Source organism: Bos javanicus, chromosome 6 (genome assembly GCF_032452875.1).
Source record: "Bos javanicus breed banteng chromosome 6, ARS-OSU_banteng_1.0, whole genome shotgun sequence".
Taxonomy (NCBI): Eukaryota; Metazoa; Chordata; class Mammalia; order Artiodactyla; family Bovidae; genus Bos; species Bos javanicus.
The window spans coordinates 25,403,027-25,416,241 of record NC_083873.1 but is presented as its reverse complement, the minus strand read 5'-3'; the positions used below and the strand labels follow the sequence as shown (position 1 = coordinate 25,416,241).

General features: G+C 37.7%; 1 protein-coding gene across 1 annotated transcript in view; it reads left to right on the top strand.

Annotated features, from left to right (window-relative positions):
* The first annotated feature begins 6,696 nt into the window (after positions 1-6,696).
* Positions 6,697-13,215, top strand: part of MTTP (microsomal triglyceride transfer protein) — a 55,897-nt gene continuing 49,378 nt past the window's right edge. Inside the window, exon 1 of the mRNA XM_061419577.1 lies at positions 6,697-6,850. Coding sequence (XP_061275561.1) covers positions 6,790-6,850 — 61 coding nt within the window. The 5' untranslated portion in view covers positions 6,697-6,789. The remainder of the gene's footprint in view (positions 6,851-13,215) is intronic.

Genomic DNA, 13,215 nt, shown 5'->3' with positions numbered 1-13,215 from the left:
AAATCATAAATAAATATGGAGGAAGAGATCAATCCCTCATGCAAAGAAACTCCAAATAATTTATATAGATGCTCCATCCTCAAAGAGGAGGAATATAACTCCTTAATCTTTAGGTATGAGCTGCCCATAGCACTTCCTTCCAGAGAGTTCAGTATGGAAGAGAAGGTTTTAAAAAAGTAACTTTACAGTGGAGAAGTCTGACAACATTTGTCAGGTGATCAAGGTCAACATCAACAGTGATAAATCATACCTTTGATATAGTGTGATGAAATGGCACCTCTATGGTCTTCCTCCAAACCTACAAGCCGACTCGTCATAAGAAAAAATATTCCATAAAACTAATAAAGGAGCATTTTATAAAACACCTCTCTTGATCCTATAAAACATGTAAAAGCTGTCAATGCCATCAAAAATGGGGAAAATCATTATATGTGGAATCTAAAAAAGGAAGGGAGCAAAGGAACTTACCTATAAAATAGAAAGAAAGTTACAGATATAGAAACCAAACGTATGGTTACTGTGGCGGGGAGGAGGGGGACAGGGATAAACTGGAGGATTGGGATTTACATACACACTATTATATATAAAATAGGTAACTAACAAGGACCAGCTGTGTAGCACAGGGAACTCAACTCAGTACTCTGTAATGGTCTATTTGGGAAGAGAATCTGAAAAAGAGTGGGTATATGTGTAACAGACTCACTTTGCTATGCACTGGAAACTAAAACAACATTGTAAATAGTCCCAGAAATTTTTTTTTTTAACTGAAGAAAATTAGAAACTCATAGCTAAGAAACGCCTACAGGTACATGACAACTAATTTTAATGTAACCTGGATAGAATCTTGGAACAGAAAAAAGCGTTCAGATCAGATCAGATCAGTCGCTCAGTCGTGTCCGACTCTTTGCGACCCCATGAATCGCAGCACATCGGGCCTCCCTGTCCATCACCAACTCCCGGAGTTCACTGAGACTCACGTCCATTGAGTCAGTGATGCTATCCAGCCATCTCATCCTCTGTCGTCCCCTTCTCCTCCTGCCCCCAATCCCTCCCAGCATCAGGGTCTTTTCCAATGAGTCAACTCTTCTCGTGAGGTGGCCAAAGTACTGGAGTTTCAGCTTTAGCATCATTCCCTCCAAAGAAATCCCAGGGCTGATCTCCTTCAGAATGGACTGGTTGAATCTCCTTGCAGTCCAAGGGACTCTCAAGAGTCTTCTCCAACACCACACTTCAAAAGCATCAATTCTTTGGCGCTCAGCCTTCTTCACAGTCCAACTCTCACATCCATACATGACCACAGCAAAAACCATGGCCTTGACTAGACGAACCTTTAACATTAGATTAAAACTAAGGAAATCTGAATAGAGTATGGGTTTTAGTTACTATGTCAATTATTAATAAATATACCACATTAGTGTAAGATATTAATAATGACAACTGGGTACAGTGTATATGGGAAATCTCTGGAATGTCTTAGTAAAAAAAATGATTCTGATCAAAATTTAAGCTTTGTTTTCTTTACAATAGTTCATTGAAAGAAAGCCATCAGTTTTCTTCCTAAATGCTAGAAATTCAGTTTGTGACCAAAAATAAAGTTAGGCTCCTCTTAGGGTGAATATTATTGACCCACAAGGAGTTTTTGGTTGTTGTCAAATACATGTGTGTGGAGGTGTGGGAGGTAAAGGTAGAGTTTGTTTAATAACTCCATTATGCAAAAATGATTATCCTTTTTGCAAGTCTTGGATTCCATATATTTCAAAACTGTATCGTTTATTCTTTTTAAGGAAAAGCATTTTCCTCAGTGCATTTTTCTTTTATTAAAGAGAATTCTTAAACAATACCTTTAAAAATAGTTTATATGTATTCTCATATAATTTTTGCTTAGTATAAAAGAGAGCATCACTTTATGAGACTACAGTCCCTAAATTAGGACTGGAATTGACATATACATATTACTATATATAAAATAGTTAGCTAATAAGAACCTACTGTATAGAACAGAGAATTCTACTCAATAATCTGTAAAGGTCTATGGGAGAAAGATCTAAAAAAGGGTCAGTCAGTTCAGTTCAGTCACCCAGTCATGTCCGACTCTTTGCGACCCCGTGAATCGCAGCACGCCAGGCCTCCCTGTCCATCACCAACTCCCGGAGTTCACTCAGACTCACCTCCATCGAGTCAGCAATGCCATCCAGCCATCTCATCCTCTATCATCCCCTTCTCCTCCTGCCCCCAATCCCTCCCAGCATCAGAGTCGTTTCCAATGAGTCAACTCTTCGCATCAGGTGGCCAAAGTACTGGAGTTTCAGCTTTAGCATCATTCCTTCCAAAGAAATCCCAGGGCTGATCTCCTTTAGAATGGACTGTTTGGATCTCCTTGCAGTCCAAGGGACTCCCAAGAGCCTTCTCCAACACCACAGTTCAAAAGCATCAATTCTTTGGCACTCAGCTTTCTTCACAGTCCAACTCTCACATCCATACATGACCACTGGAAAAACCATAGCCTTGACTAGATGAACCTTTGTTGGCAAAATAATGTCTCTGCTTTTGAATATGCTATCTAGGTGGGTCATAACTTTCCTTCCAAGGAGTAAGCGTCTTTTAATTTCATGGCTGCAGTCACCATCTGCAGTGATTTTGGAGCCCAGAAAAATAAAGTCTGACACTGTTTCCACTGTTTTCCCATCTATTTGCCATGAAGTGATGGGACCAGATGCCATGATCTTCGTTTTCTGAATGTTGAGCTTTAAGCCAACTTTTTCACTCTCCACTTTCACTTTCATCAAGAGGCTTTTGAGTTCCTCTTCACTTTCTGCCATAGGGTGGTGTCATCTGCATATCTGAGGTTATTGATATTTCTCCCAGCAATGTGGATTCCAGCTTGTGCTTCTTCCAGCCCAGCGTTTCTCATGATGTACTCTGCATGTAAGTTAAATAAGCAGGGTGACAGTAGATATGTGTATATGTGTAACTGATTAACACAACATTGTAAATCAACTCTGCTCCAATAAAAATTAAAAAACAGACAAATTGAGAAAGTATTAACTGACAAAAGGCAAAGACAAAAACTACAGTCCTCTCAGTATCTGTGTGGGATTGGTTCCAGGATCCCCACAGTCAGCAAACTCTGTAGATGTTCAAGTCCCTTACAGTTGTCCTTCCTGGGTATCCCCTGGTTCCTCATCTGCTGATGCAAAGGGTGGACTGTATTTCTTACCTACCAAAAATATTTTTTGCAGGATTCCTTGAGAATGCTAATTCCCTAATTGAATTGAAAATACTAGTAGAATTTATTATGACCACTTAGGGAAAACTTGAAGAGTCCCTCTAAAAAGGTTTTTTCATTAGTGTTGCTTCTTTCTAGGACAGAGTAAAGTCTGTCTTTACTTCCCTCCATAGATAGCTATCATACATTTTGACTTCCATAGATAGCTATCATACATTTTGACTTAACTATATCTAGAAGGGTCGGAGAAGGCAATGGCACCCCACTCCAGTACTCTTGCCTGGAAAATCCCATGGACGGAGGAGCCTGGTGGGCTGCAGTCAATGGGATCACTAAGAGTCGGACACGACTGAGCGACTTCACTTTCACTTTTCACTTTCATGCATTAGAGAAGGAAATGGCAACCCACTCCAGTGTTCTTGCCTGGAGAATCCCAGGGACGGGGAAACCTGGTGGGCTGCCGTCTATGGGGTCGCACAGAGTCGGATGCGACTGAAGCGACTTAGCAGCAGCATATCTAGAAGGGTAATACATTTCCTTTCAGCCTTTAGTGGGGTAAAGTTCATTCATCTTCTAATCTAGGAAATGAGTTAACTCCTAGCAACCTCTGATACTTATTAGAAACACAACTGTACTTTGGAATTAGTTAGCCATTTTTATTTCATAGTCTCTTATTATCACTGCCAAATAGAATAGCAGATATTCCATACTGCCATGTACTTACCAGTGGATTTCATTGAAGAGCATTGTTTTAAAATCTATTACTTGATTGTGACCTGACTAGCACAGATCAGTTTTTTCCCGGAGACAATCTGTTCAGCCTGGAACGTCTAACCACAGCAATTTAGCTACCTGTTAGCCTCCACACAAAAGTGTGATGGACTTATTAAAAGACAGTCTGAATTGATAATTCTATGTCATACCTAATAAATCAATTTTCTACCTCCTATCTCTAATATTGTTTAAGTAAAGGAGAAATTGGATTTAGGTTTCAATGTTTGTTTTTCTATGATCCTTAAATCATTTTACTAAATTAATCTGAATGTCATTTTGCTAACATGTGAAATAATGGTTGTTCAGCTATACTACAAAACATTCAGTGCTTGGCATAGTGTATTAACCTAGTAATTGTACCATAGATGGCAAGCTCTTATTTTTGTATCTTGCTGTGCTTCTGCATTGCTTCACATGCTGTGTAAATAGCTGATTTGCACATGATAAGATTTGGAGGTATCTCCCACAATATTATAAAATGTCACTTTGCTTGGTCAACAGACTAACCAAGGAGAATGCCTCTCCTTTGGTATACAGAATTCACTGGATATGAAAAGGCTTTGGCAATCTTATTTCATCTCTGAAACTATCTTAAGAAGTCTTTCAAATATCTTTGTAAAAAGTTAAGGATGATGGTTTTTATTACCAATAGAAGTAGCCTTATTTGAACATCCTATATTTAAATGACTACTTAATACAGTGACTCATACGTGCTTTCTAGTGGAAAGCAAGTGCTCAAATGAAACAGATTTTGTTAGGCAATAGTGATATGCTTTTAACTGGTTAGACTCTGGTAAACACCTGACGACGAATAGTACTTTAACCGAACAGACACGTGTCGTGCACCACATAGTCGAACCACAAGCATGTAGCTGTAAACCTCAAATGAAAACAAAAGGCTGTTCTCATAAAATTTAAAATAGTCCTTAATCTAAACAAAAAAGTGTGTAACGTTTAAATGACTATAGTGGCTTCATATCACTATATATGCAATGCAGAAATTGTGGGACTACATTGAAATCTATTCAAATGTAAAGCAATAAAGCACTTTCACGTTATCTCGTATTTATAATACCTACCATTCATAAAAACTTATATTTCTTCAACAGTTATTTTTCTAAGAGGACAACTTATTATTTTCTATTTACCCCAGGACAACTTATTATTTATAACTTTAAAGTGAAAGTAATAACCAAATATTTTATTTTTGTATAGGTACTTTAGCCATGATTTATATGTAAAACATGATAGCAAATGAAGTTTTAATCTCAATAGAGGATAAAGACAAACAATTTTCACATTTCAGTTCTTTATAAAAAATATACATATTTCAAAAGGAAGTATGCTTAACTTTGAGATTTTATATTTTAGATTTCATCTTGTGGCCCTATCAAGTTGACTATCTTTACCTGTGTTGTCTAGAAGATTTAAGCTTAAGGTTAGGGTTCTAGAAAAGGGTTTGGAGAGAGATGAGGTTAGATTTAAGAACCCGTTATGCTTAAACCTGGCCATACTGCTGCTGTTTATGCTAGGTCATGTCTGATTCTGTGACCCCAGAGACTGTAGCCCATCAGGCTCCTCTGTCCATGAAATTTCCCAGGCAAGAATACTGGAATGGGTTGCCATTTCTTTCTCCAGGGGATCTTTCTGACCCAGGTCTCTGGCTTGGCCAAGAGGTGAATTCTTTACCATTGAGCCAGCAGGGAAGCCCCAAACATGGCCATAAGAATTTTCAATTTTATTTGAAAAATCCCTTTACCAACATATTATTCCTTCCTTTGCCAAAGCATCCCCACATGGTTTCCAAATCACCTCATCTTAGTAGGTTTTATTCATAGCAAGTTTCTCTTGCCGAAGTTTACAAGAGCAGAGCTGGTTTAGTTAGTGTGGTCTTAGCCATTCTAGGGTATTCACTTTAATTCTAGAGAAGTGTCCTAATTAATTTTCTGTTGCAGAAGTAGTAAGGACTGGAATCCCCTTTCTGAATTTCTGCCTAGAACTGGAATCCAGAAAGCACAGGGAACTCCAGCCAGCCAGTCTGAGGATCCAGACAATTGTTTATTGTCATAGCTATAGCTAGAGGTCTACTATCATAAACTCAGTTGCCCGCTAGTGTTAATGGTCGACAATGCTGATTCACACGTAAGAAGAATCATCTAGTTTTAAGAAATGAATGTTGAATCTATTCTAACATTATTTTGAAGTGATTGGTGGTGGTACAAGTTAAAATTTTAAAATTCAAATTCTAAAATTTAGAGTGATTTTTTAGTAATAGCATACCCATGGTATAAAAAATTTCAGATGACCATACAAGAGAATAAAATTCCATCAAGTTTTCCTGAGTTCGCAAATCCTCACCACCCTCCCACATCAAATGGTAAATGTGAAGACAGGCATTTAATGATATAGGCATGTTGATGATTATGTGCTGAGCAGAAAAGTATCATCCCCAGTTTTCCTAGATTGCCCCTCTGTGCTTCTGAATTTACAGGATGGCAACTGGTTTAGTTTAGCTCTCAAAAGTGAAAATTTTCTTGATTTTTCTTATTGAGTAAAAAAGTAAAAGAGGGAGAGACTGAAAACTATAGCCCACCTAAGTTTAATCATTAATAGTGAGCCCTTCTGTGAACTTAGGTCCTGATTTTGGAGTTTGGAATCTGACCTTTCTCCCAAAGATAAACATTGTTGCAGGTTCTGAGAAGGGTCACTCCCTTGCTGCCATTGAAAGAGTCCACTTCTCAGTGACTTCTAGCTGGAAACTGAATGCATTAAAGGGTAGCTGAATCAATATGATTCTTCTCGCTGTGCTTTTTCTCTGCTTCATTTCCTCATATTCAGCTTCTGTTAAAGGTAAGTTTGTGTTGCCTTCTGCTAAACTTTAATTTTAATCGTTCAGGGGGAAAAGTGTGTGTATGTGTAATGAAAGAATTCTTAACTAAGTGATCCTCAAACCCATGTAGCTTTAGAATGCTGGTGAAGGCATGACTGGGTTGGAATGAAAACTAAATTTGAATTCCTACATACATTAAGAAAACAGAGGTTCCTTTTAGTTTCAGTCCTTCAGACTAGCATGCTTCTTGCTTCATTCTCTCATTCATGGTTTATTTTTAAAGGGGAGAAAAAAGATGCCAACTATTGTTATCTGCTGCTGCTGGTCACTCAATGAATGCAGCTCCTTCATTTGAATTGTAAAAGTAGATTTAAAAAAACCAGTTCTTAAATTTCCTTCTAGTTGCCTAGCAATGTGACATCAAAAAGAATTAGACTCAATGAAAAAGGCATTTAACTTACCACAGGATTATGAATGAAATGGTAAAGCCTGTATTTTATTCTATAATCATTCAAAAAAGATAACATTATCATAGTTGGTGGATTATAGAAAATAAAACTCCATGACATAGATTTAAGAGATAATATTTATCTTTGGAAAAATAGTGTTGCTCATTATAGTTTCTATTTTAAGATAATATCTATTTAAAGACATACAAATTGCTAACTTTCAGAGCAAACAAACTTTTGAGTAACGATTTCAAAAAGCTGTATGAAATATATTAATATGTAATCTTGTTTTAAATCAGCTAATTTATGCATGCCTTGAATTTCTAAATATTGGGCCTGTAAAATGATCGCTTTTTAGAATCTCTTAAGAGGACTCTCCATCAAAGTCAGTTGCCCTATTATAAAACAGCATGGTAGTGTCCAATTTTAATAACTGTGTACGCTAAGCAACTGATATAAAGCAGTTCACTTGTAAGCTTCTAAAATCCTCTTGAGATAACTGTGGCTTTTTTTAATAAGGTAAAGTTTGTCTCAAAATTTTTTGCATGGAAAATTTCCACATGAGGAAAAGAGACAATTTTTGCTATTGGAACAATAAATTTGGGGGGGGGACTAAATTATTTCACCTAAGCAAATTACACTTCAGATTCTTTAAAGATTATACATATATTTATATGCATATATATATATGTGTATATATATTACTATTTTCTAAAATGTTTGGTAAAGATACGGCCCTTACTTGGATGAAAGAAAATTTTAATGAGAAAAAATAAAGGTTTGTAAATTATATCTGACAGAGAATTGTGAAACAGCTTGTATTTTATCTGTCAAATACTGCTAAATATTCATAATATGACCAATTTATGCACCATGAGATCAAACCTAATACCATGATTATTTTGAGAAACATGATTGAGCTATTGTGGGCTTCTCTCTTTTCCCTTACCTACATAGAATATTGGATAACTTGATGTTTTCAAATACATGCATTTGTAAAGATTTAAATACACACATATACACATACAGGAATGACATACAGGAAAATATGACTGAGAACATAATAGATAGCTACAGTTTGTTGTAAGTTCAGTGACAAATCCAGAATTTTAGAAACTGAAGCTTATACAATTTAGGCTCCATTTTTGAGAAAAAAGTAATCTACATTTTCACAAAAAATATTTTACTTTTGCAAATATTACTGAAAAAAAGATTGACATGTATGCATAACACTAGGGTCCCCTTCTAAGATCTTGGAAAAGGCCTGGGCAAGTGGGGGCTGCAAAGCTTAAGTGTTATTAGTGTTGTGATACAAGCTGCTTGTGACAAATATCGTGAATAAAAAATATAGGACTTGGCAACTTTCTCTTACCCAGATGGGTAACTTCTTATATTATGGTGCTTTCTTCACTCAGTTGGGTCCGATTCTTTGCAACCCCATAGACTGTAGCCCACCAAGCACCTCTGTCCATGGGATTTCCCAGGCAAGGATACTGGAGTGGGGTGCCATTACCTTTCCCAGGGGATCTTCCCAACCTAGGAATTGAACTCTAGTCTCTTGTGTCTCCTGCACTGGCAGGTGGATTTTTTACCACTAGTGCCACTTGGGAAGCCGTGTATTACAGTATCATGGTTTAATAATCATAGATTCATTGTCCTTTAAAATGATTGATATTTAATAAGTGAACTAGTTGTGAAGAGTTTACTTTAAAATCAGGCCATTATAAATTTGGGATGTTATGCATCACTTCAAAACTCATCTCAAAGTTAATTATCGATGCAATTATTTAGCAAATCTCCAGATCTGGGTGGATGTTGAGAGCAGATTGGACTGTAAAGAGAATGAAGAAGGAGTTAGTAGAGAGAAGAGATATGCTGACTCAATGTTTGGGAGACTCTTGTTTCCTCTTTTTCTAAATAATATTTTGTAATTGTGGGTCTATTCTCACTACCTTCTTTGGGTTTTCTTCATAATGCTTTTCCTTTCGATAATCCACCCATATGTACACTTTCTACTTAATCTTGTTACCTCTAAACCTGAACTGTTCCTTCACACGAGTCTTTATTTCCTGGCCTGACTATACTTTTCAGTCCATTCACAACAACCATCTTCCATTTTTTCCCTCCCTTATCCTTCATCCTACTCTTTTCTTTCCAGCCTTCTGGGTTTCTGTTGGATTCCTGCTGCTGCTGCTGCTAGGTCGCTTCAGTCATGTCCGACTCTGTGCGACCCCATAGATGGCAGCCCACCAGGCTCCCCGTCCCTGGGATTCTCCAGGCAAGAACACTGGAGTGGGTTGCCATTTCCTTCTCCAATGCATGAAAGTGAAGAGTGAAAGGGAAGTCGCTCAGTCGTGTCCGACTCTTAGTGACCCCATGGACTGCAGCCCACCATGCTCCTCTGTCCATGGGATTTTCCAGGCAAGAGTACTGGAGTGGGGTGCCATGGCCTTCTCCAAAGTCCCCTTATCTTTCATCCTTATCATCAATGCAGGTCTCTTCAAGCCTCACCTTTACTAGCTTATTTCTATTTTGTCTTTTTGCTTAAGTAAATTAGCTGTTATATTGATCTGAGTTTAATAAAAGAATACTTTAAGATATTTTTTAAAAAGTTTAAAATTAAAAGCTTTTTTCTTTTTGTGGTAGTAAAAATATATCTCTCAAAGGAACACATTGAAAAGGTACAGACTCCTTTGGGGGCTAAAAATTGATTTGCTCATTTAATCTACCATCAAGTCCTGTTGCCCTTCTGCATACTCTACAGAGCAACACCCGAAGACAGAAATTTAGTCAAGATATATAAATGGAACATGCCCCCACTTGCCAGTATTGCTGGATCTCTTAGTAACATAAACAGAGAAATACTTATCAAAGAGGAAAGGACAGCCGGGACAACACTTCAGCACCATCCACTTATTTAAAGGATGTATCTTTAAATCCTTTTTAGGATGTATCTCCTATTGAAAGAGGTAGGAAAAGTTGTAGAACAAAGCCATTCTTTCCTCTACTTTATCACTTCCAAGTCATCGTCAGGAACTGAAATATATTGTCCCTTTTCACATTCTTTGGACCAGTCAAGTAAAAACAAACAAACAAACAAAAAACTCAACATGATAGTTTGGAAGCCTTTGGCATTAAAGAGAAACTTTTCATAGTTATTTTAATCAGAAGCCACTTCAGGTTGTCCGCAAAACTTGAATTTTAGTATATTCCTACATCAAATTCCGCATTGTATCTGCTACATTGAGTTAAACGTGGAGTCAGCTTTTCTTAACTGCCCTATAGTGCTTACCTATCAGAATTGCTGTAAGGGTAGATAAGGCAACAAGTATTTCCTTTTTGCCCTTTGTGGAGTTTGATAGGTGTCATAAAAAAGAAGGCCTCTTTGACCAAAATATCTTCCTGGTCAGAAAGCCGGTGTTTGAATCTGCTGCAGTATCCCCAGTTTGGGGAGGCTGGAGAGACTCACAGACTTTGTTTCCTTCAAGGTTTTTCCTGCCTTTGTCTGCCTTCCTTATCTCATACCTGAGGTTCTGCCTGACTTGGTGTTTGGACACAGCCTGTTTTCATGTACGCATTTAGGTACCCACTCTGTTACTTCCTTCTGGCTTTTCTGTTAAAATCCTCATCCCCTTTCATTGAAGTTTTGTCAGATCATGTAACTTCACCACCCAAAACTTTGCAATAGTTTTTCATCCCAGTCGAATTCTAAGTCTATGCAAATACCTTCCCCCCTCACCCACCATCTCCCAGCCACTCATGGGTGCCTATTTGACCTCATCTTTTTCAGCTTTGTCTTTTACCCAATCCCAGAGTCTTTGGCCTCTCTGTTGTTCCTCCATTACTCCTCTGGGAACTCTCCTCAGGGTCTTTGAACTTGTTCTCCCTTCTGTGGGGGGATGGAGTGGAGTGTGGGAGTGAGACATGGGAGGAAGAAGGGGTGGGCAGTGCCCTCTCCACAGATATCCAAGTGACTAGCCTAATGTCCTCGCCCAGAATATTACCTTCTCAATAAAGATTTTCCCCTCAGCATCCCCATTTCCTTTCTTATTTCATTTTTCTTCATTAGCATTTCTAATATTCTTTATAATTTACTTATGTACTTTTCCAATGAGTCAACCCTTTGCATGAGGTGGCCAAAATACTGGAGTTTCAGCTTTAGCATCAGTCCTTCCAATGAATATTCAGGACTGATCTCCTTTAGAATGGACTGGTTGGATCTCCTTACAGTCCAAGGAACTCTCAAGAGTCTTCTCCAACACCACAGTTCAAAAGCATCAATTCTTCGGCACTCAGCTTTCTTCACAGTCCAACTCTCACATCCGCATGTGACCACTGGAAAACTATAGCCTTGACTAGACGGACCTTTGTTGGCAAAGTAATGTCTCTGCTTTTTAATATGCTATCTAGGTTGGTGGGGGTTTGGGGGCAGGAGGAAAAGGGGACGACAGAGGATGAGATGGCTGGATGGCATCATCAACTCGATGGACATGGGTTTGGGTGAACTCCGGGAATTGGTGATGGACAGGGAGGCCTGGCGTGCTGCAATTCATGGGATCGCAAAGAGTCGGACACGACTGAGCAACTGAACTGAACTGAACTATGTACTTGCTTTTTTATTGCCCTTCCCCCCTCATTTAAATGTAAATGCCGCAAAGATAGACCTGTTGTCTGCTTGTTAACTGGTATAGCCCCAGAACCTAGAAAAGTGCTGACTACCCAGTAGGTGCTCAGTACATCCTTGTTGAATGAATGAATGAATTCCTAGCTCACTCCCCAGGAATGGAATAGGTCAACCTAAAGGTTTATATGTATAGTGTAGGTAAGAACATGGTCTCTGGATCCAGACAGGGTGTTAGAGGCTTCACCACTAATTTCCTGAGTGATCTTGGGTAAATTGTATAATCTCTGTATCTCTTGATTTCCTCATCTATAAAATCAGGCTAATAACAGTACCTACCCCATTAGATTTTTATGAGGATTAAATAAGTTAATATGTAGGAAAGACTTAGAACAGATAGTAAGGAGATTTTCTTAGTTTTTGACTTTTCAAGTAATTTTACCTCCTTTCTCAGCTGCCTCACTTCTCTCCTACTCATCTCAGCCTCGTTTTCTGTCCCTCTCCCATATACATATTTTCTGTGGGGGAAAAAGAGACATGGTTGCTTGTTACAGTTAACTAGTCAATTCTGCCTGGTTAGCCCTGACGAAAAATGCCTACTGAAATCTTTTTTTACTCTTTCCTGAGAGCTATGAATAGAAGATTTATCAAAAGACTTTGTATGACCTCAGTTCATCTTTGGGAAAGACTGGATGCTACTCTTTTATGTTTTCTTTGGGTTAAGATATACTGTTTGGAAAGTGTATGGACTCCTCCATATATCTTTTTTTTTTTTTTTTTGGTTATGATGCTGACTTGTATTCTATTTGACATTAAACGTTAAGTTGTCCCTTCCAAATTAAAGCCTGTGCTGGATTTTATGTAGGAAAACATCATTTTATTCAGCAACAACTAATTTAAATTTACATATGTGTTGCCTTGAAATGTACTTTAATACTGAAAGTTTGCTAATTTAATTAATAGGATAAATTACCTTGAAGGGATATTTTTTAAATGTTCAAAATATCCAATGTAAGGGACTACCATCTAACTGCTAAAATTTCTTTGGCTTTGACCTGTTGTATTTTAAATATGTTAATTGCAAATTATCAAGCAATCTCTGGCTGAACTTCTACTTGAAATCAAATTTTATTATTTGATTTAAAGAAAGCTGGGCAGGGAGAGGGGAAGAAATAATATACATATAAGTTAAAGCAATACGATGATATTTATTTTAAAATATTCTATAGTTCAACCAAGGCAATATTTAGATAATCAGATTATTATTTAAAGATACAAACTAAGTTTTCTGAAATGGAAGCTTATTTCTTTGTTA